At 35.0% G+C, this 25,173-nt stretch overlaps 1 protein-coding gene and 1 long non-coding RNA gene across 2 annotated transcripts; one reads left to right on the forward strand and one right to left on the reverse strand.

The window, feature by feature from the left end:
- Window positions 1-12,980: 12,980 nt before the first annotated feature.
- On the forward strand, window positions 12,981-15,479 carry LOC125650540 (uncharacterized). Its single transcript, XR_008803010.1, has 3 exons — window positions 12,981-13,434; window positions 14,944-15,016; window positions 15,150-15,479. It is a non-coding gene; the product is annotated as an uncharacterized LOC125650540 (long non-coding RNA).
- An 8,413-nt stretch (window positions 15,480-23,892) lies between these two features.
- On the reverse strand, window positions 23,893-24,958 carry LOC130054988 (ras-like GTP-binding protein RhoL). The gene is made up of 3 exons (XM_056166129.1): window positions 24,938-24,958; window positions 24,424-24,553; window positions 23,893-24,317 (listed from the first exon to the last, which is right to left on the reverse strand). Exons 1-3 carry the CDS (start codon window positions 24,956-24,958, stop codon window positions 23,893-23,895), a joined length of 576 nt encoding a protein of 191 aa, XP_056022104.1.
- Window positions 24,959-25,173: the final 215 nt, after the last annotated feature.

Raw genomic sequence — 25,173 nt, forward strand, 5'->3', positions numbered from 1 at the left:
TTTGGCTCGAGTAATCGGTCTTAATTTTAATTCTTAGCTGAGTTTGGGTTAATTCTTACTGGCTCTGGAACGTTTGGATTAGTTTGACGAATTTATGAGGAATTTCCGGTCGAAAAAGTTTGATCCATTACAGTTTATTGTTTTATCTTAGGAATCGTCGAAAATGGTATTTATCAATGTGCCATTCTGCTATCATTACCTTAGTTTTTACGGAAGTATTTGGGACTTGTAGTTAGATCTTTTTTGACGGAATTCAGACTTCAAAATTATTCTAGGATTTTCTGCTGAAACTCTTCAGAATCAATCGGAATCCTTTAGAGGTATACCAGTTTCAGCTATGGGGGGTAATTTTCCTCCAGTAGGACTGGGAGATGGTTTGCTAAATTGGTGTTAGGAAATTTTGTCCAATTTTTGCTTTCCATCATAGGAGTTATTCAGAACTGACAAGTCTTATAGTCCGCCTGAACTGCGACCACTTTGTTGTTAATCTTACATCACCTTTGAGATTACACATTTTGAAATGGTCATTTCAGAATTCAGTCTAATTTTGGTCAGGAATCCTGAAGTTTTAGTATTCCCTTGAAAAATCCAGGAAATTCAAATATTTACAACTTTCATAATCACTATCAAAATGTGTCAATTTGGTGATACCAGTGACCTCTTGGTTAAGTCACTATTGCTTGAGAGTACGCAAGGGGGTTCGAAGGGGGTAGCATAGAGATAAACGCTCTCCCATTGTGCCTCCAGGGGGCCTGGGTGACGGACGAGAGTGCACGTCGCCCACCCCGCAGAATTGAGATGACCTTGTTAATTTATTACCTTCGAGGTTACACTTTTTGCAATGATCAACTTCAGAATTCAATCTAATTACTGGTCGGAAATCCTGAAAGTTTTAAATATTCCCACGAAAATTACAGGAAATGCAGGTAATCTTCAAGTTGAGAGCGATTACCGAAATGTGTCAATTTGGTGATAACTTGGTCTTAGTAACCATTGCTTGAGAGTGCACAGGGGGTTCGGAGAGGGGAGCGTAGAGATAAATGCTCACCCCTCGCGCCTGCAGGCCCTGGGCGACGACGAGGTTGCACGTCGCCCACCCCACTGTTTAAGTGCCTCCAATTTCAAGTATGCATGTAGAAAAAAGGAAAAACAAATATCAATTTTTGTGGGGGACGTTGTTCCAATGTCTGTGGCGGACTGGGGAGTGCGTTGGGGTAGTTGATCACTAATTCTGCGCCAAAACCGGCTCTCCTCCCACCTACTACTAAAGCAGGGGGCAGGTATTTCACCTGTACCCTCCAGACGACCATTAAACTAGGTCAAGGGTCAGTGGATATTCATAGAAAATACTAATTTCTTGCATAAGTTGCTAAAGTTTAATTCGTGGGGCTCTCAGCTAGTTCATAGCTGGGGCCACATCCACCTCCTACTAAGGGAGGGGATGCTACAGGCTGGTGCATGTTGCGACAACTGTAGGAGGGTCTACAAGCTTGCTCCGCACTTGCTAATTAAACCAGGCAGCACGCAGGAGACCGGTGAGATGCGCAGAGATCTCTACCTCCCTTAGAACGTGGGGACTCGTTCAGGTTCGGGCACCTATGTCCACATAGGGCCCCCTGTGTTGCCCCTACTTTGGTAATCAAACTGGCACACTGGCCGCCTCCCCAGTTCCCCACAAAAAGTTTGCATGCGACCCTTTCCACCATATATGTAAATTTGCATCCTGTTTCTGATCCAATTAATAAATATTAAACTTGTATCACTCTTGTCATTGCAGCTGCTAATCAGCCTATGAGGGATTACAGGGCAGTCAGTTAAGCTTCGACACACCTACTGGTCTATTCAGATATTAGGTTAAGGTCACTATTCAATTCGGGCAGTAGGTCAGATGTCTTGCGGCTGGTTGTGCTGTATATTAAGTTTATTTTAGCACAATGGCTTCTCTAGGTAAATTTAACATACCCCAGGTCATGGTCATAAAGCCAATTCTTTTATTAATAAGAATAATCTTAACCAGCACAATCAGTAGAAGGTCTTCCGTTGTTACGGAAGACCTTAATAATGTCGCACTCGTGACAGAAGGACCGCCCATCTATTTGATAATGTGAAAATTACACGGATGCTAGAAGATAACCATCACGAATACCAATTAATGTACGACCCATGACTAGAGAACCCTTCACATGTGTACTCTTTGTGAAAAGGTCAAATTGCCAGGTGAAAGGTTTTACTTTCGTTCTATAATGAAAGGCAAAGATACCGAACAGTGATCAATCTTATAAGTCTATAAGCAGTACAAAATAGAGAGTTGGACAAACACGGACCCCTGGATATACCAGAGGCAGGAGCCTAGGGTGAGTAACATCCCCTGTCGACAGTTGAAGTTAGGAATTGGCTTTGTGATCGTATTTAATTCACACGTACCTATTGTCTACATGTAGTTTAGTTTATCATATCGCCGAGTGGTTAGAGCGTCGCGCTCAAAATCACACGACCTCTCACCTCTCTTCGGCGCGGGTTCGAATTCTGCTCGCTCTGGTAAGAGAGAAAGTTTCCTAGTTTACTTGCGGAAGGTCGGTGGTCTCTTCCCAGGTCCCACCAATGAAAACTGGGCGCCACAAGATAAAAGAAGAATTGTTGAGTGTAGCGGAAAACATCAATTAATCAATCCAGAATTCAATTCCTAGACTTGAAAAAAAAACAACTTGTAGCAATATATACCTAAATGATACTAGCCCACTTTACATTTAGTTTGGGCTAGTTGTATTCGGCGCGTCCGCGCGTCACAATTATTTTCAAGAAAATTTATCGCTTATTTTCAATCGCACGTTTCGGGCTTGATATTTCACCAGAAGTCGCACGTAGTGGGGTTACAATAGGGATACTTAATATATACATCAGCAATTGGGGCATAGATCATGCAACACGCCCCTAACCTTTTCTGATCTGGGATCTACACACTTTTTTGTTACTTTTGAATTGTAAATATACATTTAAGATTATCTAAAATGTATATTTCGTCTCTGTCACATATTTGTGAAAATCAAGTGTTCAGAAAAATAACATTCATTGATAAGGAAATCCTTACTAATAAGTTACAACTGAGATTAAAATCTTTAAAACATAATGAAAATAAAATAAATGTGTTCATCTCAGATCAGAAAAAGGTGGGAATGGGGTTGGAATTGCTTGCCCCATGCCCCAAGACTTGCGGTTTAACATGGGTTTATTGTAAAGAACTGTACGTCAATGCATACTGAATTAAAATCCATTCTCATCTAGTAGGGCTGGATCAATATATCGATTATCGATATACATCGATATTTTTGAGCGATACGATAACCGATACAGCGAGTCCCGTATCGTTTGGTATATTAAGAGTGGTTTTAACGTATCTTACAGCGAGATTTCATGAACGAGTTAACAAATAAATTGAAAATATACGAACGAACTGTCTAAATATCATTTGCTCCATGACAGCATACAACGCAAACGTGTCGAAAGTGTGCTCGTGGTGACGATACCGTGGTCTTAGTTTTCAAATATTACATATTTGTAGCTTGAAAAAACCAAAGTGTAACGTTTGTGGAACAGAGGTCGTAAGCTCTGGTGGTACAAGTAATTTAGCAACATATTTGCGATGACATCATAAAGTTTACTGTCAGAAAAATGGCGAGAAATCTATCGATGAATGATGTATGTAGTGATCAGAGTCGAAAGTGATCTGCAGTCGCAATTTTTGTATGAAGAAATATATGAACAAATAAATAAAGTTATAATTCATTTGTGAATATTCATCCTGAAAATAATTTCCTCTGCTGCCTTAGACTTAGAGCGGGAGATATTGTATCAGCAATTAGGGTTTGTTTAAAGCCAGAGAGTGTGAATATGCCCTTGTTTTCATGAAGAGAAAAAATATGTTAACAATATTGATAAAAGCAAATAGATAATAATTTCATGCACAATTGTTTTATGATAGATTAATTCAAGCTAACACTATATGCAAATGAAACAAAAAGAATACGTGAAGCTTTATTTTTATTATTATTTAATCATTTTAATCCTCAAAATTAAGTGTAAATCTACTTATATTGTATCGTCAATACGTATCGCATATCGTCTCTCTGTATTGCAATGCGTATCGTATCGAAATTTTCCAAACGATACCCAGCCCTATCATCTAGTGCAAATACTGGCCCGTGTATCTGAAACTTTATCACATCCTTCCGAATATACCAAGTACTAGCTAGAGTCTTACATGCACGGTTTCGGTTTAATATGACATTTGGAGAAATTATGTTAAAGGAGGGGTTATGGGGGAAAATTGTAAAACATTATATTAACAATTTGAGTATGAATTATATACATAGCAATTGATAAAAGTTTGATGACTGATTATTATAACACACTGCATGGGGAGTGACTCTTTATTTATAGCAAATAATTTTAAAATTTGTCATAAAAGTGGAATCCACTGTGTGATGTATGTCACCTAAAATTGTGACTTCGCATATAAATATAAACAGTTTAAGACAAAAACATATAGAGATAGCTAAAAGATACAAAGTACCATTATTTTTGTTGACTTTGAAAAAAGCTTAGTGCTTGAAACATTCCTCGAACGTTATATTGGGCTCAATATTCGCGTAAGTTGTTTCCGTAAAAACAAGCGATAAAGCTAAAGAATAAAGAAAATCAAGCTCATTACCACATCAAAATGTCACTGGAAAACATTGACCTTGATTGACGCGCGGGCGCGCCGAATACAACTAGTAGTCCAGTCATAATACTAATTGACCCAGAACAAATTGCAACAGAAAAAATAAATGCGTAAAAACTTTGAACTATATCCCTTGAACACCCCATCAAAAATCGTCACATAAATATTTTGTCTACGTAAAGTTATAACAATTTTTAAATGTTGCTAATTTTGTTAAATGAAAATAACGCCATTGGGCCGCCATAGCCAGTTCCGAATTTTATAATTTTTTCCCGGAGATAGCAAGACAATGGAAACCATAGTTTAAAAACAGTCGAAAATGAATTTTTTGATAATTTTATGTACAAATGTACAAAGAGTTCATATCTTAGTTGATATACCTCATAATTCAGCACTGATAAACTTTTATTTACATAAAATAAACACGAAATCCATGCATAACAGACGCTACTTACCCATAATGCACTAAAGTAATATAAAACCGTTATTTATCCGTCTTTAACCAATATTGGGCGTATTTCAAATGATATTTGGTCAAGGATATTCTAGTTTAACTTCAACGATCATAATCAAAAGTATTCCGTACCAAAAAAATTCGAAATCCGACAGAGGGGGGGATGCAGACGAAAAATAAATCTATGGAACGCGTGTTTAACCAAAAAATACCGAGAAATTTCGTTATTTACGTTTTTTTCCATTTTATTCGAGAAAGTACTTCTTAATGAATGTCAAAACATTTATATATTATTTTGTTTGATATTCAATAAATTATTTGTTGCAATTTTGAGAGAGAAAATCTACCGACCGCTTGTTTAACAAGAAAGTAAAACTTAGAAATTCTGTTAAGTGATTTCAAACTCGGGCGTTGTTCACTTTATATACATATTTTGACAACAGAAAATGCTAAACCCCAATAGCTTCTGGAACTTTACACCTGTGCTCCTACTATGGTTTCGTCCAGGGCCCACGAGAGGCAGGGGGTTAAGATGACCCTCCAGACTTCCTGCCTCCTTTGGCACGCACATCATTTCGTTCTAGCTACGCCCCTGCATTCACATTGTCGGATACCCACGGCTGATCTCGTCTTCTACTCATCAGATGAGTAAAAGACGAGATCAGCCGTGGGTATCCGACAAGAATTTCAGGACATTATGCAAATTACAATTTATATTCTGTAACAAAAGGTATGTGTACTATACAATTGTATAAATAAAAATTATCATGTATGTTGTGGTGCTTCTCTTTGTTGAGAATTTAGCTTTACAGGTAATACCTTATGGTGGATCACTACACCAAAATTTTATCTGGCTCGTTAAAGTATCTCATATGATATATAATTGCATAACAAAAATATCGTATAAGATAATTTAAAGATTGTATCACTCTTTTGATGACGAGAGATCATACTTTATAATGATATGAAATGCTTTAATGCGCCATTAAATAAAATTTCAGAGTAGCAATCCGCATAACAATAACTTTTTCAGATATATATATATATATATATATATATATATATATATATATATATATATATATATATGAGAGAATTTTTATTGATTGTTTGTTGTTTAACGTCTCTCGGGAGAATTTTTCACCCATATGGAGACGTCACCAAGACCGGTGAAGGGCTTCAACTTTAGACCTTTGCTCGGTACATGTAATTACGACCATTGAGCAGTGAGGGTTTTATGGTCATCTCCGAGGACCCGTGATATTCACACCTGATGCCGACCGTTTGGCAATGGAACTGTCACTACCTATTTTAACGACTTAGTTACGTCAAATGCAACAAAATATTCTCTTAGAGCATTCTATCAAATAAAACAATGGACTGGTAATGACGAAAACATGAATTTGACGGACTTTGGGTGGACCATTGAAGGGAGTATGTGTTTACCTGTAAGATCAACCATGCTTCCTGCACCTGACGAACTCTTAAAAACTATTTATTGTAGATGCAAAATCAGTTGTGATACCAAACGTTGCAACTGCAGAAAACATGGACTAGAATGCTCAATAGCATGTACCGAGTGTCGAGGCACAACTTTCGTGAACGGTTTTAGCCCAAATGAAGATTCCGATTCCGAGGAAACAGTAAGATATAGGAATAAAGACAAAATGTAAAAGATAGCTGTGAATCAAAACATTATGATAACTTTAGTTCTAGGTTCAGCACAATCTGGCGTAGAATGACTGGACTATAGCCTTAGTTTGCAATGAACATCATAGTACTAGATGAAATATGTAATCTATTGAAGCAAGACAAAGCTGTTAACGTTGCAGTGATGAATTGAACGGGACTAGTGTATACAGTTTTGAACTACATGTACAACTTCATTCGTTCATACCTATCCTTTACTGTTTGTTTATATTCAACACACCCACTTGCTTGCTTGAAATTGTATATAAATTAACAAGTTTCACAATCCAATTAACACCTGCCCACCACACCTTTAAAACATGTAATCCCGATACGTAGGTGTTTGAATTGTCAGGATAAGCGATACAACTTTCAGGTTTCAACACACCATTATAAGAGTGAACATTTAGTTACTTATACTCTTAGTTATAAATATTTATTCGGTTGTTCTACTGTAGGTATACACTGCCCACTTTCACCAAAATAAGTTTCTTGGGTATAAAAAATTGGTTACATCATAGATACAAAATACATAACTCTTACATATTAATAGAAGACGTTATGCTTTTAACTTTTTAAATCCTAATTTGTTTTTATAAAATACTTGATTTTCTGAATTTTTGAATTCTCTAAAAGAGATATTTATGATGCAAATCTGAACTTGAAAACCGTTTCAAACTAATTACTTGTACATATTATTGTGTATTTTATGTGTACCTTTGTAAGACCCTTTGATTTTTCACCTTAAATCAATATCACAATTTTAACAGACTATGCCAAAATATTGAATGTCTATCATTGTTGCACATATATTGAAGTTGTACCCTTACCTGATTATTTTACTGATATAAATTGAAAGTTATACACAGTGAATTCATCCCTTTTTCATTATATTGAATACATTTTATGCCAAAATGTGCAAAAAGCTTATGCATATACTTATTTATGATGGGTAGTGTAGTTTATCTCTATATAACACTTTGGCACCAATCTGAACTCATTTAAGAAAATTACAATGAAAATGATCTTAGATCTAGACACATTGTACTTCTTGGGGTAGAAAAACTCTGTCTATAATGTTTATTTAATAGTATACATGTACTTACATAACTTTGATAGATGCACCACTGATATCAAAATAAAGTATATGTACATTTGGTTATGTGTGTGTGTTTTAGATTGCAAAAATACTTTATTATGATAATTAAACTCTATCACGCTTAAAATGTTTGTTGATCATAATACATCTTTGTCAATGTGAATTATTTGAGTGTCACTAGGAATCCACACTAGCAAATCTCAGCATTGGGTGTCTGTCAGGTGTTGTTGTCCTTGAATCTGATGCCAATATTCATACTGTGAGGTGCAGCGAACCATCCCTTGCATCACATTCTAAAATGGCAAATCACTGTTCGTTATCTTCACCTTGCATTGATAAAATATACAACATGGTTAACAAGTGCTTTGATTAATGGTGAAAGTATTATACTTCATGCATACTTATTTTTGCATAGATGTATTGCAGTATTCAAAACTTGATGCAAGTAAAGTTTATAAAGAACATTAACAGTTCAATATCACAATGGAGCCTAAGTAGTACTTGTATTTCATTCATAAAATGTTACTTTAAAGTTATAATAAACTTGGATACATCCATATTATAATATGTATGAATACATATATTTACAGCTAATGTACATGTATTAGGTACACATACACATAATTGTTCAATCTATAATGCTGACTTACCAAGAGGGAAATCCTAACATTTGCACAGGCCTCTTTAATTGCCATTGTTCGAGCTGAAAATGGGTACTTAACCTCAATTAAGAATTTCAGGGGTTACTGACAATGGTAACGGGACGTTTCGCACCGAAAGACGTTTCGTACTAAGACGATTCGCACTAGGACGGTTCGCCCCTATATGCGGTGCGAAACGTCCCATACATTTTCCAATTACTTTGGTTATTATCTATATAACTACATATTTAAGAAGTTTTGTCTGATTACATTTAATGTTAACATATATAGACAGGCATGATGCTAGTCCATGTACGCCGAATATCCTCAATCAAATTAGATCTTGATTTTAATTAGTACTTTCAAGAGTGTGATTGAAGTTTCTTTTTGATATAAAGCATTCATATTTAATGATATACAAGTCTGGTTGGACAGGGCAGCTTAAACATTTTATATAGGATTTATGGTCACATGTTTAAGTAATACAGATTCAATTTTTCATATTTCTTAATCGAAATTATTCATGTATATCCGATAGCGGATTTAGGAGGGTATATCTAAGGAAATCATGGTCTCTTATTTAGAAAAGCAATCTTTTTTTATTCACTCGCAGAGAAATAGATTTACAACTTGGAACAAATTCAAATGTTAATCTGGTACGGCGAAATATATTTTTTCAAACAGAACACTATGCAATTTTTTTTAACACAACACCACTATTTTTAAAATCATCTATATTAATGTATCTGGTACTGTATATGAAATTTTCATATTTCTGCCAATGCAAAAATTTGATCCATAAACCCCACTTTTTTCTAAAAAAAAAAAATACATCTATATAAACGGAATCTCATAATTGGAAGGAGTCTCCTCATTATATTCTCCGTGGAAATGACATCTGGAGCATCTCCAAATTATTATCGATTCCGGCAAACGCAAATTATAGATGCAATTAACTTAATATTTGAAGTGGTACCGCTATCGCGGTAGTTGTCTTTAATCTCGCTTAGATCACTTACCTAGTTCGTTGAAAGTGTTCATCCCTATAATTATAATTCCACCTGGTTGATTATTTCTATAACATATAGACTATTAACTTATTTTTTTTTTAATCAGTATGGATATTTATAAACATTAATCTATAAATAAAGAAAATGAAGACAATCACCAATGTAAGTTTAATATCGAAGTACGAATCGTCCTAGGGCGAAACGTCTCGGGGTGAATCGTCTTTCGGGGCGAATCGTCTTTCGGGGCGAATCGTCTTTCGGGGCGAATCGTCTTAGCACGAAACGTCCTAGGGTGCGAAACGTCCCGTATTCCTGACAATGGCCTGTTGCCCTGAGGAAATTCCTCCATTGTTGTTGTGACCTTTTGCTGTGCCGACTTTGGATGTTTTATCCAGCTAACGGCGTATTATATAATAGTGTTTGGTGTCGCTGGAATTGGCTCAAAATACTGAAAAACAATATAAGTATCAAGGGGAAAATATTGACATTTTTTTTTCTTTTCTTAAAATTCCATCCTTATCTTGATTATTTGGCCTGCGACACATTTTCACATCTCCCGCAAGGCGCCCGTGGCCAGAACAAATCTCCTAGAACCTGTGTGTATTCGCAAATAACACACACCGTGGAACACGGAGAACACGGTGTATCTCCGTGGATTTTCCACTGTGGTTTTTCCACGGAGGTGTGTATAAAACTCGTGTCGTGTGTGTGTGTGTGTGTGTATATATATATATATATATATATATATATAATCCAAATAGAAAGAGTTAATATCACACAGTCAAAATAATTCAATAAAAAAAGCAGGAAAATATACAGTTCCAAAATATATTTAAATCACTAGCGCTTTCTGGATTTTAAGGTATTCAATGTGTAATGACCATATTTCATATCTAATAAATGGATGGTGGAATTTTTGTAATCATGGTATCATTTTGAAGGGTTCATCAAATAAAAATAATCCACCGTAGGAATTTTCAAAATTTTGTTTACTGCTTGATTTATTTCACCTAGGATTTAACATTGAAGTATATGGGAAATGCATGTTTTATTACAATATTTTAAAAAGAAATTATATTTTCACACAAATCTATTGGTAGAAAGTTACAAACACTTTCTCTTAGTGAAAATATGAAATAAAATTAATCATTGACCACACACATTTTTAGAAAATTAGATTTTTCTTGATTTTACAAAGGGCAGACAACTCTTCAAAAAAGTCTTAAGTGCAAAAAGGTCAGCTTCTAATCATTTACCAGTCATGTGAATTTCATCTGCTTCACTTTCATCATTATTTAACAATAAACATTTATGTTGATCTAAATCCTTCAAAACTGTTCATTATCCTTTCATTATACATGGAATACCTTAACATCCATCCTCAGGTGAATACAAATTAATAATGAATACAAAGTTGTTTATCTTAGAGACGTCTATTGTGACGTCATGACGTCATGATAGTCTTTGCGAGGAGGGAATAGATACATGACGTCATAATACAAAAGTTCGGGAAAGGTGACTTGGACAAAATAAGCATGAACATTTACATGATAAAAGTTGTTGAATTAAGAGGTTTAACAATCAGAATGTTTCATATATGCATTGATTAAAGTTTGTTTAGTTTAGGAGAAAACAGTTTAATGAAATAATTTTCTTTAGCAAGTCTCATGGATGTTGATTCTGTTTTAAGTTTATAAAATGGAAATACGCTGTAGTTGCCTCTAACACAGGTGTCAAAGTGTTCGCTGCATGGGATATTTCTTGTACTGGGATCGTTAATTTGTTGGCGATGGACACGCATCCTCGCTGTTAGTTGTGTTCCAGTTTGTCCAATATATTCCTCGCCACACCCGTTGCAAATAATGCAGTATAGTAAGTTTTTCGACTTGCATGACATGTTATCATTTACAGTAAAATATTTTCCGCATTTAAAAGTAATAGAAGGTCCTGTTTTTAGGAAGGGACATGTACCACACCTTGAGTCACCACATGTAGAAACTGCGTATTTTTCAGGCGTTGAATTGAATTTGGCTTTTGTTAATAATTTTTTCAAGTTGGATGGTTGTCTTTGGCTGTGAAGTAGGTCGGATTTGGGAATAATTTTTTGAAGTTCTAAATCACGCTCGATAACTGTAAAATTCTTCTTAGCTTCCTGAAAGATATTTATATGTTTTGGGTTGTAAGTTGTCATAAATGGTATTAGGAAAGGATCGTGTTCTTTTTCTCTTGTTGTTCTAAGTGTATGCTGTGGAATTTTCTTTGCTTCATTTATGGCTGAAAGAATGAGTGTTTCCGGATAATTCTGCGCAGTAAGAAATATTTTCAATTCTGCCAGTCTTTGGTCTTTAGTATTATCATCTTTAACAATAGTGCAAATCCTTCTGGCCAAATTGTACGGGATATTCCTTTTAGTGTGTGTAGGATGACATGATTTGAAATTCAAATATTGGTGTGTGTCCGTCTTTTTGTAAAATATATCAGTTAGGATGTTGGTTTCATGTTTTATCACCTTGATGTCCAAAAAGGGAATCGAAGTATCACTGTATTCCATGGTTAACTGGATATTTGGATTGAGCGTATTCAACAAATTGTGAAACTTGATCAGGTCTTTGGATTTTTCCCAAAATATAAAACAGTCATCTAGATATCTTTTCCATGAATTCCTCAGATTTTGTCCAAGCTCTTGACTCATTTCCTCATCGACTTTTCGATATAACATTTCTTCGAAATTGTTAAACCTCTTATTTCATCAACTTTTATCATGTAAATGTTCATGTAAATGTTCATGCTTATTTTGTCCAAGTCACCTTTCCCGAACTTTTGTATTATGACGTCATGTATCTATTCCCTCCTCGCAAAGACTATCATGACGTCACAATAAGACGTCTCTAAGATAAACAACTTTCTATTCATTATTAAGGTAGAGACCAAACTTCCACCAGAGTTCGTTTGCTCACAAACCAAACTCTTCCACTTAGGCATTATGGGATAGCGATTTCTTAGGCCACGTATACTGTAACGTCACTGTAGAATGACGAAAACACATAACGTCAAACGTAAACAACTTTCAAAACAAGAACGTAAACATCAAGTTCATTACTTTACACAATAATTTGAACAGAGTCTCCCTACTTTTTAATGATCTTTTGATCATTTTATGTTTAAAATAAAATCCATACTTTTACATTAATGCTCTTAATATTAATATCTTCAAACTTTTAACTGCGAACTACTTCTTTAGTGTAATTTGTCTGCGTGATAATCGCGGACTCACAATATACAAATCTGTATACTGTGGTGCGTCACATAGGAGAGGTCTATTCGTAGGTGACGTAATGAGGCCTCGACAGGGAGTTTGAGGTAGAGACGGATAGCAACCACGTGATCAGTAAAAATCGTGTATATTCACGTGAATTTATTTTCCGGAATTCCGTACACCGTCATAGAGTAGTTGAAAAACATAAAGGGGTTCCGAAAGTACAAGTTGTTGCTGTGACTGACTCGATGATTGATGGGGTCGTCTCGACGAAAGATAGAGACAGTTGGCCATAGTTTAGATTAGGAATACGTCAATGTAATAATAGTGGACCAAATGTTTCGTCCGTGCAGAATGGCACTTTTTACCTCACGACCATGCATAGCTGCGCTACGTAAACAATTTTACAAAGTTGTTGATGTAGCGTGATCGTGATGTCCGACTCCGAGTGCTGCGAGTTTCAATACTGTTTATGTAGTCATTGAGAGTTTAAACAAAGTTTCTTCTGAGAAGAGGGATTCGATGGATGCATTCAACGTGGACAACGAGGTTATAATTTCGTTTGGTAAGTGAAAAAATATGGCAAATTAAATTTGTATTCAACCCACTTTTCCTCTGCTATTTCACAACGTGATTTTATAATAACATCTATAAACACACAACTTGGAGATGTTTCATTTTCTTTGCATTTATGTATTCCATATGTGCCCAAAATACAACTCCTACATGCTCATGTAATTGTAAATGAATATCATGTATATGCCACATTTAAAAAAATAGGGCTCTCCCAAGTTTTTTTTTGGGGGGTGGTGGGGTGTTGCACTAAATTTCTATTTGGTATACATGATAGTACTTATAATATCTTGAAATTTCATTGACCTAAGAGATATTTCAAATCTGGGGTTTCATGTTTCACACAAGCATGCAAGTCTACAATTTAAAATATTAATATTTTGTAAAATCACAATCCCTCTCATAGGCAAATGTGTGTATTGTATGAACATAAGATATGTATGTCCTTCTCTTGACCCACACTTGGTAAAGGAGACATGTCTGATAAATCTAGAATTGACTTGTTTTGATATTATTAGAATGAACTGGCAGTTTATCGTATGAAAACATATCTGTCATCTCATATTGCAATATGATAATCATGATGTTTATTCACCTCATTAAGGGAGGGTGTGTGTGTATGGGGTATGTACAGTTTAAATAGAAGTTAGCTATAACAATATAAAGTAAATAACAATCATTCAGATGTACTACTACTGCAAGAGTTCACATTGCTGCACTGCACACATTTAACATAGTGTTACATATGTAATACTGATTTCAGACAAGATTTTAAAAATTAACATAATGAATGTAATTTTCAATATATCAGTATTTTAAAGTTCACTGAAGATGCATTGAGACACACAATTTTAAAATTGACAGTGTCTTATATTGGTGAATATTGGCACGAGTTGGCTGTGAAAATGCATGAGCTTGCGAGTGCATTTTGACAGCCAACGAGTGCCAATATTCACCTATATAAGTTCAATAACCCTTTTATTATATAGCTACAGTATTTAGTTGTTAAATTATATCCCTTTTCACTCAAAATACTCCAAAATAGACGAGAGTTCATCAATATTGGCATCTAAGGTGAAGGTGTGCAATATCGGCATGCATTTCTTAACTGTTCAATATTTAACCCGTCATTAATGCATGAAGCAAAGTGATTTTGTGAATGGGGACATTATAATTTATGTACAGTAAAAATTTGCTTAAGTAAATATCAAATACCGGCTCTGTCAGATTCGGAGGAACGCCGTCTGCCATTTTGGCTTGTTTATGTCGTTACGGTAACGTCAATATTGAACGCTCATACTCGGAATGTTTCGGGCGCATACAATTTACGCAATGCAAAGTTAGCGTTCAATAAATTCTCAGGATATTGAACGCCAACATTCTCTAGATTTTACGCAGATTTTATAATAGACTATTTATTAGCTATATAATAAAATTAATGATTAATACTGACTGTGCAAATATTAATTATGATGATTTTTTCCCTAAGTGTCATCCTAAGGACCAGTGCAAGTTGAAATGGGCTTCGAGTCAACAACTTCAACAGCATTTTGCCTTGAAAATCAGCAAGAAAGGTACAGTATTTTCTAAGATAATTTTTTTTTTACTTTAACACCAGACATTTGTAAAGACAATTCTTAGTATATTAAATAATCATATTCATCTTTTTTTCTTCAATATTTGAATATACAGAATATATTTTAACAGGTACTTCATTTACATTGACGATGTCATATCCCCTGGACCCCACAACTTTACAGGTTACAGAGAAAATTCAAGAACTTCTGCACAATGTGGGACTTGGATAGAATCAATAATGTATTTGTGAGCCCAGATATATTGTGCAACATACTAAAGTGTGAATTTAATTGAAAACAAGTACATATACTCATGTATACTATTATATGTCTTTCTTAAAGACAATAATATTGCATAATTATAGATGAAGTGTCATTGTTGATTATTCTAAGTTTTTGATATATCAAAATCAGTAAACATTTCTAAATGAAAATAAAATACCAATTTTATAACTTTTAATCAATGTGTTTGAATTTCTCATTTTCTACCCCCCCCCCCCCCAACCAACCAACACATTCAGTGCATATATACCGTGAACTGGGAGAAATTAGAAATAGATAATGCAGTATGCATGCATTCTGAGTTATCCAATAGCGAGTTTTTGTTTCAATGTGAGACTACAAGTAGGACTCATAAACTTATGAAGATACATATATATTTGTGAGAGCAAGATAGCTGATATGGACCTCGAGATCCATGGGTCGAACCACGGTGGTGGTCTAGAGGTTAGAGCATTCGCCCCGCATGCAGAAGGGCGGGGTTCGACTCCCGGCCGCGACAGACCTAAGCCGTTAAAACAGGTAATGGAAGTTCCATTGCCAAACGCTCGGCATCAGGTGTGAATGTCACGGGTCCTCGGATATGACCGGCGCGAGCCCCCCTAAAATTTTCAAGTTTAAGGTAAATCGTGGTATATTGTTTAGAAAAATGTATACGATAAAAGAAGCAATAATTCCCTCCACTCTCTGAGAAATAAATGTCTGAAAAAACGTTTTGATTTATTGAATTACTTTTAGACCCTTGCCTCATACAGTTCCCGATCCGCCCCTGAAATAGCTTATAGAAACCTTCTTATTGTCATGTTCAATTCTCAGAGGTAATTTGGGATCGAATGCTTAAACATTTTAAGTTATTAAAAAGTCAGTAGTTTATCTCTGCTGGCTAAATCCTTCTTCTCAATGCGCCGAGTGCAATTCATGATGTCTATGTTCCTGCTCATTCTTTCTCCTCCATACCATGCAGTATATTAAAGGGGTTGGGATGTAATGGAGACATTTGTTTTAACAAATATAAATTGTATTTCTATTTTTTGTGGGGATTTTTATGTGGGAAAACTCTAATAAATCATCAAATGTGATGACGTATGATAAAGTTATATTCTGAGTGTAAGTGCACAAAGGTCAACAACGAGAACTACAACAGAGTATAAGCTAAAATTTGAAATACATACTTTCTGTATTATATTTATTAATTTTAAAAAGGTATTACAAAGAATCTTCGAATTTCAGCAAGCTTTTTTTGATGGATTGTTTACAACATCTTTTAATAATCCTTTTTCTTACGAAAATGTGTAGCTTGTAAAAAGGGGGTGGGGTTAGGAATTTTTTGCTAGTTCCATATTGAACCCCATTATGGTGTATAATTTTTTTCTTATATTTAACTTACTAATAGACTAACCACTTAATGAAATAAAATAAGAAATTTGATGGGTAATTTTTTTGCAGCTAAAGCAAAAGTATGACCCTGTGTGCAAATATTGTGCACTATTTTAAGGTGATAGGCCAATGTAGCTTTGTTGAAGTAATGTTGTTGCATGTTAACAATGATTGCTGAACTTGAAATTGATGTGTAATATACAATTATGTGAAAGGTTGTTTGAAACCATATATGACAAGTTATGATCCTTTTTACAATAAAAATGTTATAGCTCTATTTGTATATTGCTCTCTACTTATTTATCAATGTCTACCTTAATTTGTATTCACCTGAGGATGGATGTTAAAATCCAGAAAGCGCTAGTGATTTAAATATATTTTGGAACTGTATATTTTCCTGCTTTTTTTTATTGAATTATATATATATATATATATATATATATATATATATATATATATGCCTGTGCATGCATGCCACAATATTTATATAAATGTTTACAAAATGATAAGCATATAGTTATACACGATAGAAAACCGAAATGATATGCTTAGTTGTTTATATAATTATAACACATGTAGTTGTTTCTATATTAATAAACATCAGAACTATAATGCTTAGTGGTTTCCATACCTAAAAACACACGAAGTTGTTTACATATTTGTAAACATGTACGATAAAAACTTTTTTTACTCACCATCCGGAAGGAAACTTTCGAATAATATTGGAAGCTACAAATCATGCAAATTGAAGATGGCAAATGAATGGATTAGTTACATGGCAGCCGATGCGAAGACGCTCATACGATGTAATTTATGATATTGTGACGTTTTACCTGCTGAAACGAATACAATCTATCATTGGGTGAAATGCTTTTTGACTTGTTTCGTACTGATTCTTAGGCCGTTCTTGGCACACTGATTCAGACTACAGATAACTCCATTTACCTAATCAAGATATAGGACTCTCACCGGGTGTGACCGGTCAACAGAGGATGCTTACTTCTCCTAGGTAACTGATCCCAACTCTGGTATATCCAGAGGTTCATTTTTGCCCAACTCTTTATTTCGTATTCCTTATAGGATCTATGAGATTGATCACTGTTCGTTAAATTCACCTTTACATTCTCTTGTGGGAATTCAGCTCGGCATTAAATCTGCATCGGACACTAATATTGTATACCTATTGTAAGTAATTTGTTAATTGATATAATTTTTCTTTCACTAGTAAACATATTGTGTTTAAATCTTTGAATGTCTTTCTATTTGGTAGCGACAGGGAGAGATTTTTAAAAACAATATTTTTTCAACATTTTAATCAATATTCCACTTAATTTAAATGTGCTGATTTCACAATCAATAAGCATTTTAAAATATATCTTTTCCCTGCATCACAACTGACAGGCAAACACGAGTACCCTCATTTCCATGGAGCTGTTTTTCTGACTTGTGTAAATATTTGACCTCAAGTAATATTCTGAAAATATACCAAACAGAAATTAACTTGATGCCTATTTTACCTTTTTGGGGTGCGCAGAATGTGAATATGACTTTATTTTATTGAAAATAAGTATCGATATTGCTTCAAAACGCTAAAAAAAAACCCACCTAACATACCTACGCTTGGTAAGTTTAGCTACCGGACGAGGAAAATGATAGTATTTTTGTATGAAATTCTACACAAATATCATTGTTTCAATTACATATGTATATCTTAATTGTTTTTTTTTTTTTTTATAAATCTTTATTTTCTTCTATTCTGTAATATCAACACAAGTGGCATATGCATCAATCTTCAAGTTACAGAAAAAGAAAAAATTATGAGAGAGAGAGAGAGAGAGAGAGAGAGAGAGAGAGAGAGAGAGAGAGAATATATATATATCAAAAGGCTGTTTCAATTGAATAAAAGGTTCCATCCATTCCAGGTTGTGTCAAATTTTGTTTTTTCACCATTTTTATAGAAGATGTATTTCAAGGTTTCATAGTTCTTTTTCAAATGAGATATCGCTACTACTATACTTAATGTCTTTTCTGTACACCTCATGGTACAGACCCTGAAACGTGCTACTACACCTTAAAAACGAACCGAACCGTTCCGTGCAAGAAACGAACCTTACCGTTCAAGAAACGTACCGTACCGTGCAAAAAACGAACCGTACCGTTCAAGAAGCGTACCGTACCGTGCAAGAAACGAACCGTACCGTTCAAGAAACGAACCGTACCGTTCAGAAAGCGTGCAGGATAATATTATGCAAACCCCGCCCCCAAAAGCCCGAAAGCGTACCGTACCGTGCAGAAAGCGTGCAATTTATGTCACGTGACCCACTTTTTCAGCCACAGTATATTATTTTCACAATGGCGCCCGATGGGAAAGGAGGTCGTAGACTATCGCTGGCTATTCGAAGCATTATCCTCAAACATCTGGGTTATCAACTGTGAAAATCACCGAGATGCTTAAAACATCTTTGATATTCTCTTTTTTTTTTAAAAATTACTTTCCGTAAATGTCACATTGTTTCAGTGCATATATGTGTATGTATGTTATCAACAAGTACCCAAGTTTTGACTGAATTATGCATAAAAATTCGTTTTATACTATGAACTGTTAACAGAAATAGACGTCAGATCACTGCACGGATTTTGCATGCATGCTTCTGCAGCCAGTCCTGTGTACTGTGGATGTATATTTCACTTGCAGACTTTTAAAGAGTGAACCAAGGGGCATTTCGTTGTTTTAACGGAATTTCTGTTTCAATCAATTCTTTTAAATTCAAGGGTGAAGTTAACTACAATACTGTAATAGTACTTACAAGTAGCCTATTTAATTTCTTCATATAATCAGGGACGTCGACGTCCCTGATAATGCTACTACACGTATGGCACAGGGCTTGCCGTAAGAAGATGAAATTGATATTTGTAGCGTTAATGTATTCAATATGTACTTTCCTACGTACAGTGTCTGAATCATATGAGAAATTTCTAGACCGATTAGAAAAATTGTCACGTTCTACACTGTAATATTTTCATTACTTTATTAGCAATAATTTTGACATATCTTTTTCTCTTCTACATTGATAACGACCCATATAGATAGATGTAGATTGGCGGATTTATTATATACACTAATAAACAATTTTTAATTACATCGACAGAGAAATAAATAGATACATACATGTGTAAAAGAATGTAAACAAGTTAAATTGATGCAAAGCATCAAATCGGCCGCAAAAAATTATTCATTTCAGCATTTTCAAGTATTTCAACAATATATAGAAAAGGTATATGAAACATTTTTATTGCAAACTATACACTTGCCTTACTTTTCTGTTAATTTTTTTTAATTCAATTTTCAGTGATCAAAAATAAAGTCAGGGAAATGAAAATCGGACTTCGCGTGATAAAGGATAGGAATATATATGTATTATCATCATTTTATTTGATTCAAAGACAAATGCAACAGATATCTAACATTATTAATTATGAATGACTGAATGCTGACAAAAAAGGACGTACAAACTTCACGTGTAGATATCCTGGATCTTTCATAATGCCGATGATAAATCACAATAAATGTGAAGTGCAGAAAATAATCATTGTGTCATTTGCGACTTTAGTGTATTCAAAACAAAATTCACTTCTTCTTAAAAAATTTTCCAATTTAGGCACTGTAATTTATATCCGGAAACTAAATACGCTTTGTTTTTACACTTACGCACGCCCATGTCGGGGAGCAGTTCATGTAACAACTTTTTATAAAATCGTAAATTAATAAATGTCTGATGAAAAACAAATTGAAACGTAATAACAACCATTAAGACTTAGACTTAAGCAAATTCTAAAAACTTTTATTCATAACTTTTATATACGTTATCAATATGGAATTATTCCATCGAAGCAATCAAAAATAACGTCTCATTTCCCCATGTGCACATTCTAACACAACCACAAATCCTGCAGCCGATAATCAAAGAGCCGAATAAGACCGATCGAGTGAAAACAAACTATCGAAACGTACAATTTATACGAAGTCAAAGCGTTCAGGACACGCCCACCTCATTAATAAAACGTGCAAACCGTTCACAAAGCGTGCAGCTATTTTTAGCAAACCGTACCGTGCAAGAAGCGAACCGTACCGTTCAAGAAGCGTACCGTACCGTGCAAGAAACGAACCGTACCGTTCAAGAAACGAACCGTACCGTTCAGAAAACGAACCGTACCGTTCATAAAGCGTACCGAATCGTACCGTGCAACTGGTGTAGTAGCACGTTTCAGGGTCTGTATATATGTAGTACTTTAACCACAAAAAAAGTGTGTTTTGAATATATTTGTTTGAATCAAGAAAACCCAGCAAAAAGTTTCTTTTTGTAATAGATAACTGTAGATTTGTATTTTCTTCAACATATGTTTCCAAAGTATCTAAAAAAGATTGAACATTTACACATTCCCAGAAGAGGTGTTCCAATGTTTCTTCTTCCAATTTACAAAATGTACAGCTTTTTGTATCCTTCCTCTTAATTTTATGCAGGAAAGTATATCTTAATTGTTCTTTAGCAATATCCTTGATAGAAAAGATTATAAGATTTTACAAAAGCAGTTATACATGCGGGAAAGTAGCATGTCAGTTGCTTCTGTGCCTTGCGAAAGATAATTTTCTGCAATGAGACGTCTTAAAGCATTGGAACAAAGATGGGCTGGTCGGTCTTGCTATATTATTGAACCTTTAACCCCCCCCCCCCCCATCCCCACCAGGGCTCTGCCCTGGACACCGCTTGTGGCTTCAGCCAAGACGGTACCCCAAAACTTTTGTTTATGCCGCGAGCGTCACCTACTGACGGTACAGTATCAATTTGCAAAGTGAAGTACAAAATCTAGGATAATTATATATATTTTAAAATAAACACAACAATTTGATAACAGGAAACTTCATTGATTCACATATATCGGCGATTTATTGCGGACAATGAAGTACACATGATTTATTTCCCTTTTCTTTCGTTTACAAATATTAGAGTTATCGTTCTTGTAAATTCTACCCAACAGGTTGAAAAAAATATTTTACCACATTCTCCGGACATATACATGCATATTACCTCAGTGTTGTTGAAAGAAAAAGGGAGTTCGAATCATTTAAATATCACCGTAAAGTCTGCGTATATAGCACATTTTTGATCTTGCTATTTATTTTCTCACTTCAAAATACTGACAAAATGTCATTTCGTACGACATGCTTTCTATATCACCATATATGTAAACTTTGAACTCCTTACTTTCGTTTCACGTTAATACTTTAGTATTTAAACCTCGGGCTCTATTATCCAAAGTGGGGAAAAGTACCTAGCGCAGTGAGGTCAACTTTTTGCGATTGCGGGGAATGTTGCCGCCAGCGCCACCTACCGACGGCGCTCATTGCTATATTTGGTTTTATTTTGACCGTTAACACTAGTAACATTTTGAAATAAATTTGTTTAGCGTTTTTTCCGCGAGGTGATAAATTTGGCTTATTTTAGTGTTTAGATAGGAATGATTTATAGAACTTTGCTTTAGATACTATTAGCCATCATCAGGCTGGTATACCTTCTCTGCATTGTATAAACAAAGGGTCTTAACCTAAACTGTGACAAAAGGTACATGTAGGTACACAAGCCAAAAGTTTTCTGTGTAAGATATTTCCCCAAATTTTACCAAGTTCAATAACCTGTATATATTTAAAACATCAAAGGACATTAAAAATTGTTGAGAATCAAAATCCTTGCACTATGTAGATCTTCAAGTTATTTACCAAGACCCTAGCTACAAATTGTAATTTTCGCCAAAAAAAAAAAAATAAAAATGAAGAAAATCAAAATCATTGCCATACCCATACAAACACTCTGTAAAATAAGATGGTCCTCACTTGAAAATTGTGGGAAAATTTAACCCGGCAATTTATATACCCTCCATATAACAATAAGTTTCATAAAAGGAGCAAAACTCCTGCAAGAGAGGTCGATATGGATCAAAATTGCAACATGATCTAGAGTGATCCACAAAAAAGCTACATAGCAGGTTTCAGCTTGATATGTGACAAGAAAAATGAATCCCGAACGGACGGATAGGCAGACGGACGGACGGACGTACAGACATCACTGTACCATATCACGATGAACGTATAAACATAACATCAATATATGCACCCAGGGGTGCATGAGCCGAGTTGTATGAGATACATTGTAAAGTCGGGTATGATATGGCATATTTATAATTCTGAAGAACTAATTTCAGTTTTAAACTTTTCGAGTTACTGTCCAGAAACCATATTTGTCTGAAGTTTTCAATCTATTTTCGGTCACTGTGACCTTGACCTTTGCTCTCCAAAATCAATAGGGGCCTTGTTTTGCTGGTATCCAACAATATATCCAAGTTTCATTTGATTCAAATTAAAAAAAATTTGAATTATCCTCGGGAAACCAAAATCTTTCGGAATTTCAAATCTATTTTTGGTCACTGTGACATTGACCTTTGACCTATTTCCTCCAAAATCAATAGGGGTCTTCCTTACCTGGTACATAACAATATCTTTAAGTATCATTTGATTCGGATTTAAACTTTCTGAGTTATAATCCGGAAACCAAATATTTCTGAAATTTTCATTCTATATTCGGTTACTGTGACCTTGACCTTTTTTCCTCCAAAATCAATAGGGGTCTTCCTTACCTGGTACCCAACAATATATCAAAGTTTCACTTGATTAGATTGTAAACTTTTCGAGTTATCATCCGGAAACCAATTGTTGACGCCCAACCGCCCGCATCACCAAACCAATAGCCGAGTTCAACTTCGTTGCAACTCAGCTAAAAACGCATTGATAAAAGAAATAAAGCATGTATTCAAATTGATTTTAAAGTCTTTATTCAAAACTTTTATACATGCTATTACAATGTAGCAAGAAGTTATCATACAGAAACAATAAGAAATATTCTGATCGCAGTTTCTTCATACCTCAATGTCACATGTGATGTGATAGTCGCAATCATACACAAGTGTACAAGTCTTTGACAGTGGTCTTATTTCGTTTTAAGACCTTTAATAGTCTAGCAAGGTTAAGTATCTCAGGAGAGATGTGGTTACCTCCCCCAAGACCCTATCTACACATAGTTCTCAGACGACCAGCTCACACCTGGGTTTAACTTTTGAAAAGGGCGCTGATCATATCAACTGGGTTTACAGTTTAAGCGCAAACTTCATTTAATGAAGATACGTCGAAAGAATGATGAATTTCGCTTCTCTGTGGTCTTCGCAATAGTTGCAATACACGAAAACAAACAGGATACCTCAACTTTATCTTCACAGTAAACCTCAAAGTAGTCATGGAGCAGCATTTGGGAGGTGAGTTTGATGGCTTCTCTTCTGGAGACGCTTCTGGTTTGTTTTCCCATCGACAGAATCCCTACAAGAACGATTGGAATGGACTTTCCAAGAAACTGTCGAATTTCGGGAATCCATACGGATTGTGCGTTTTCAAAAGATTTCCTTTTCTGAACATCGTAGCAGATGACGATGACGTTACTGTCCTTGAAGGCAAATTTCCGCATCTGGTCAAAGTCATGCTGACCCGGCAAATCAAAAATGGAAATACAACTTTTCTTTCCGTTGCAAACCGTTTCGCCTAAAATGAAAGAAACAAGCACCGTAAGTAGGGTTACCTATCTAGGTAATGCAAAGACAGTAAAGAAATAATATGTTCAAAATATGCAACACAGAAGATTACATACCATAATAATTCTCAAAGATTGTAGGAGTATACTGTTCGTCTTCTTTTTCGCCAATGAAGGTTTTGGTCAAGCGAGTTTTGCCAACGCGGGCATCGCCAACAATAGAACATTTCAGATATGAGGCTTTCATCTCGATTAAATGTTTACAATTCCAGTTGATTATGCATGCTTACAGCTTTTATAGTAGTTTGTTTGGGCGTTTAGAACTGCAACAATCATAGACTACTTGTTGCTAAGGATACCGTAAAAGGTAAGGAAAATGGGCGTGGTTTATTTCGTAATGATATACGTGTATTGAGATTCCATTAAGAATTTTCTGCCTATTGCACACGTATCAAGAACAGCATATTTATTATCAACTTTATTGAAATGACAATAATTTCCTGGTCATAACATGCTCGTTCTTCGTTGAATGTCCATCAGAGAAAGAGATCAGGTGGAGGGTTTTTGGCCGCTCTATTTTTTCTATTTTCATTTAATTTCAAATATAAAACTTTCACTACAAGAAATATACCTCTGATATATATTCTTTCATGTAACTATGGCAATTATGAGAAAATTTCTATTGGTGACTTGTATATTGGACGCTGAATAAGACAATATCTTAGGAAGCTTAAAATTCCATTTATTTACTGGTTGCTGAGAGATTGAGAATATTTAATGTCAGTGCCCACGTAGAGCGGAACAAGCTTATTTCTTTAACCCTTTCTCTACCGGCACATTTTAGAGGTTTTTAAAGACTAAATGACA

This window comes from Ostrea edulis, chromosome 5 (genome assembly GCF_947568905.1).
Source record: "Ostrea edulis chromosome 5, xbOstEdul1.1, whole genome shotgun sequence".
Classification (NCBI taxonomy): domain Eukaryota; kingdom Metazoa; phylum Mollusca; class Bivalvia; order Ostreida; family Ostreidae; genus Ostrea; species Ostrea edulis.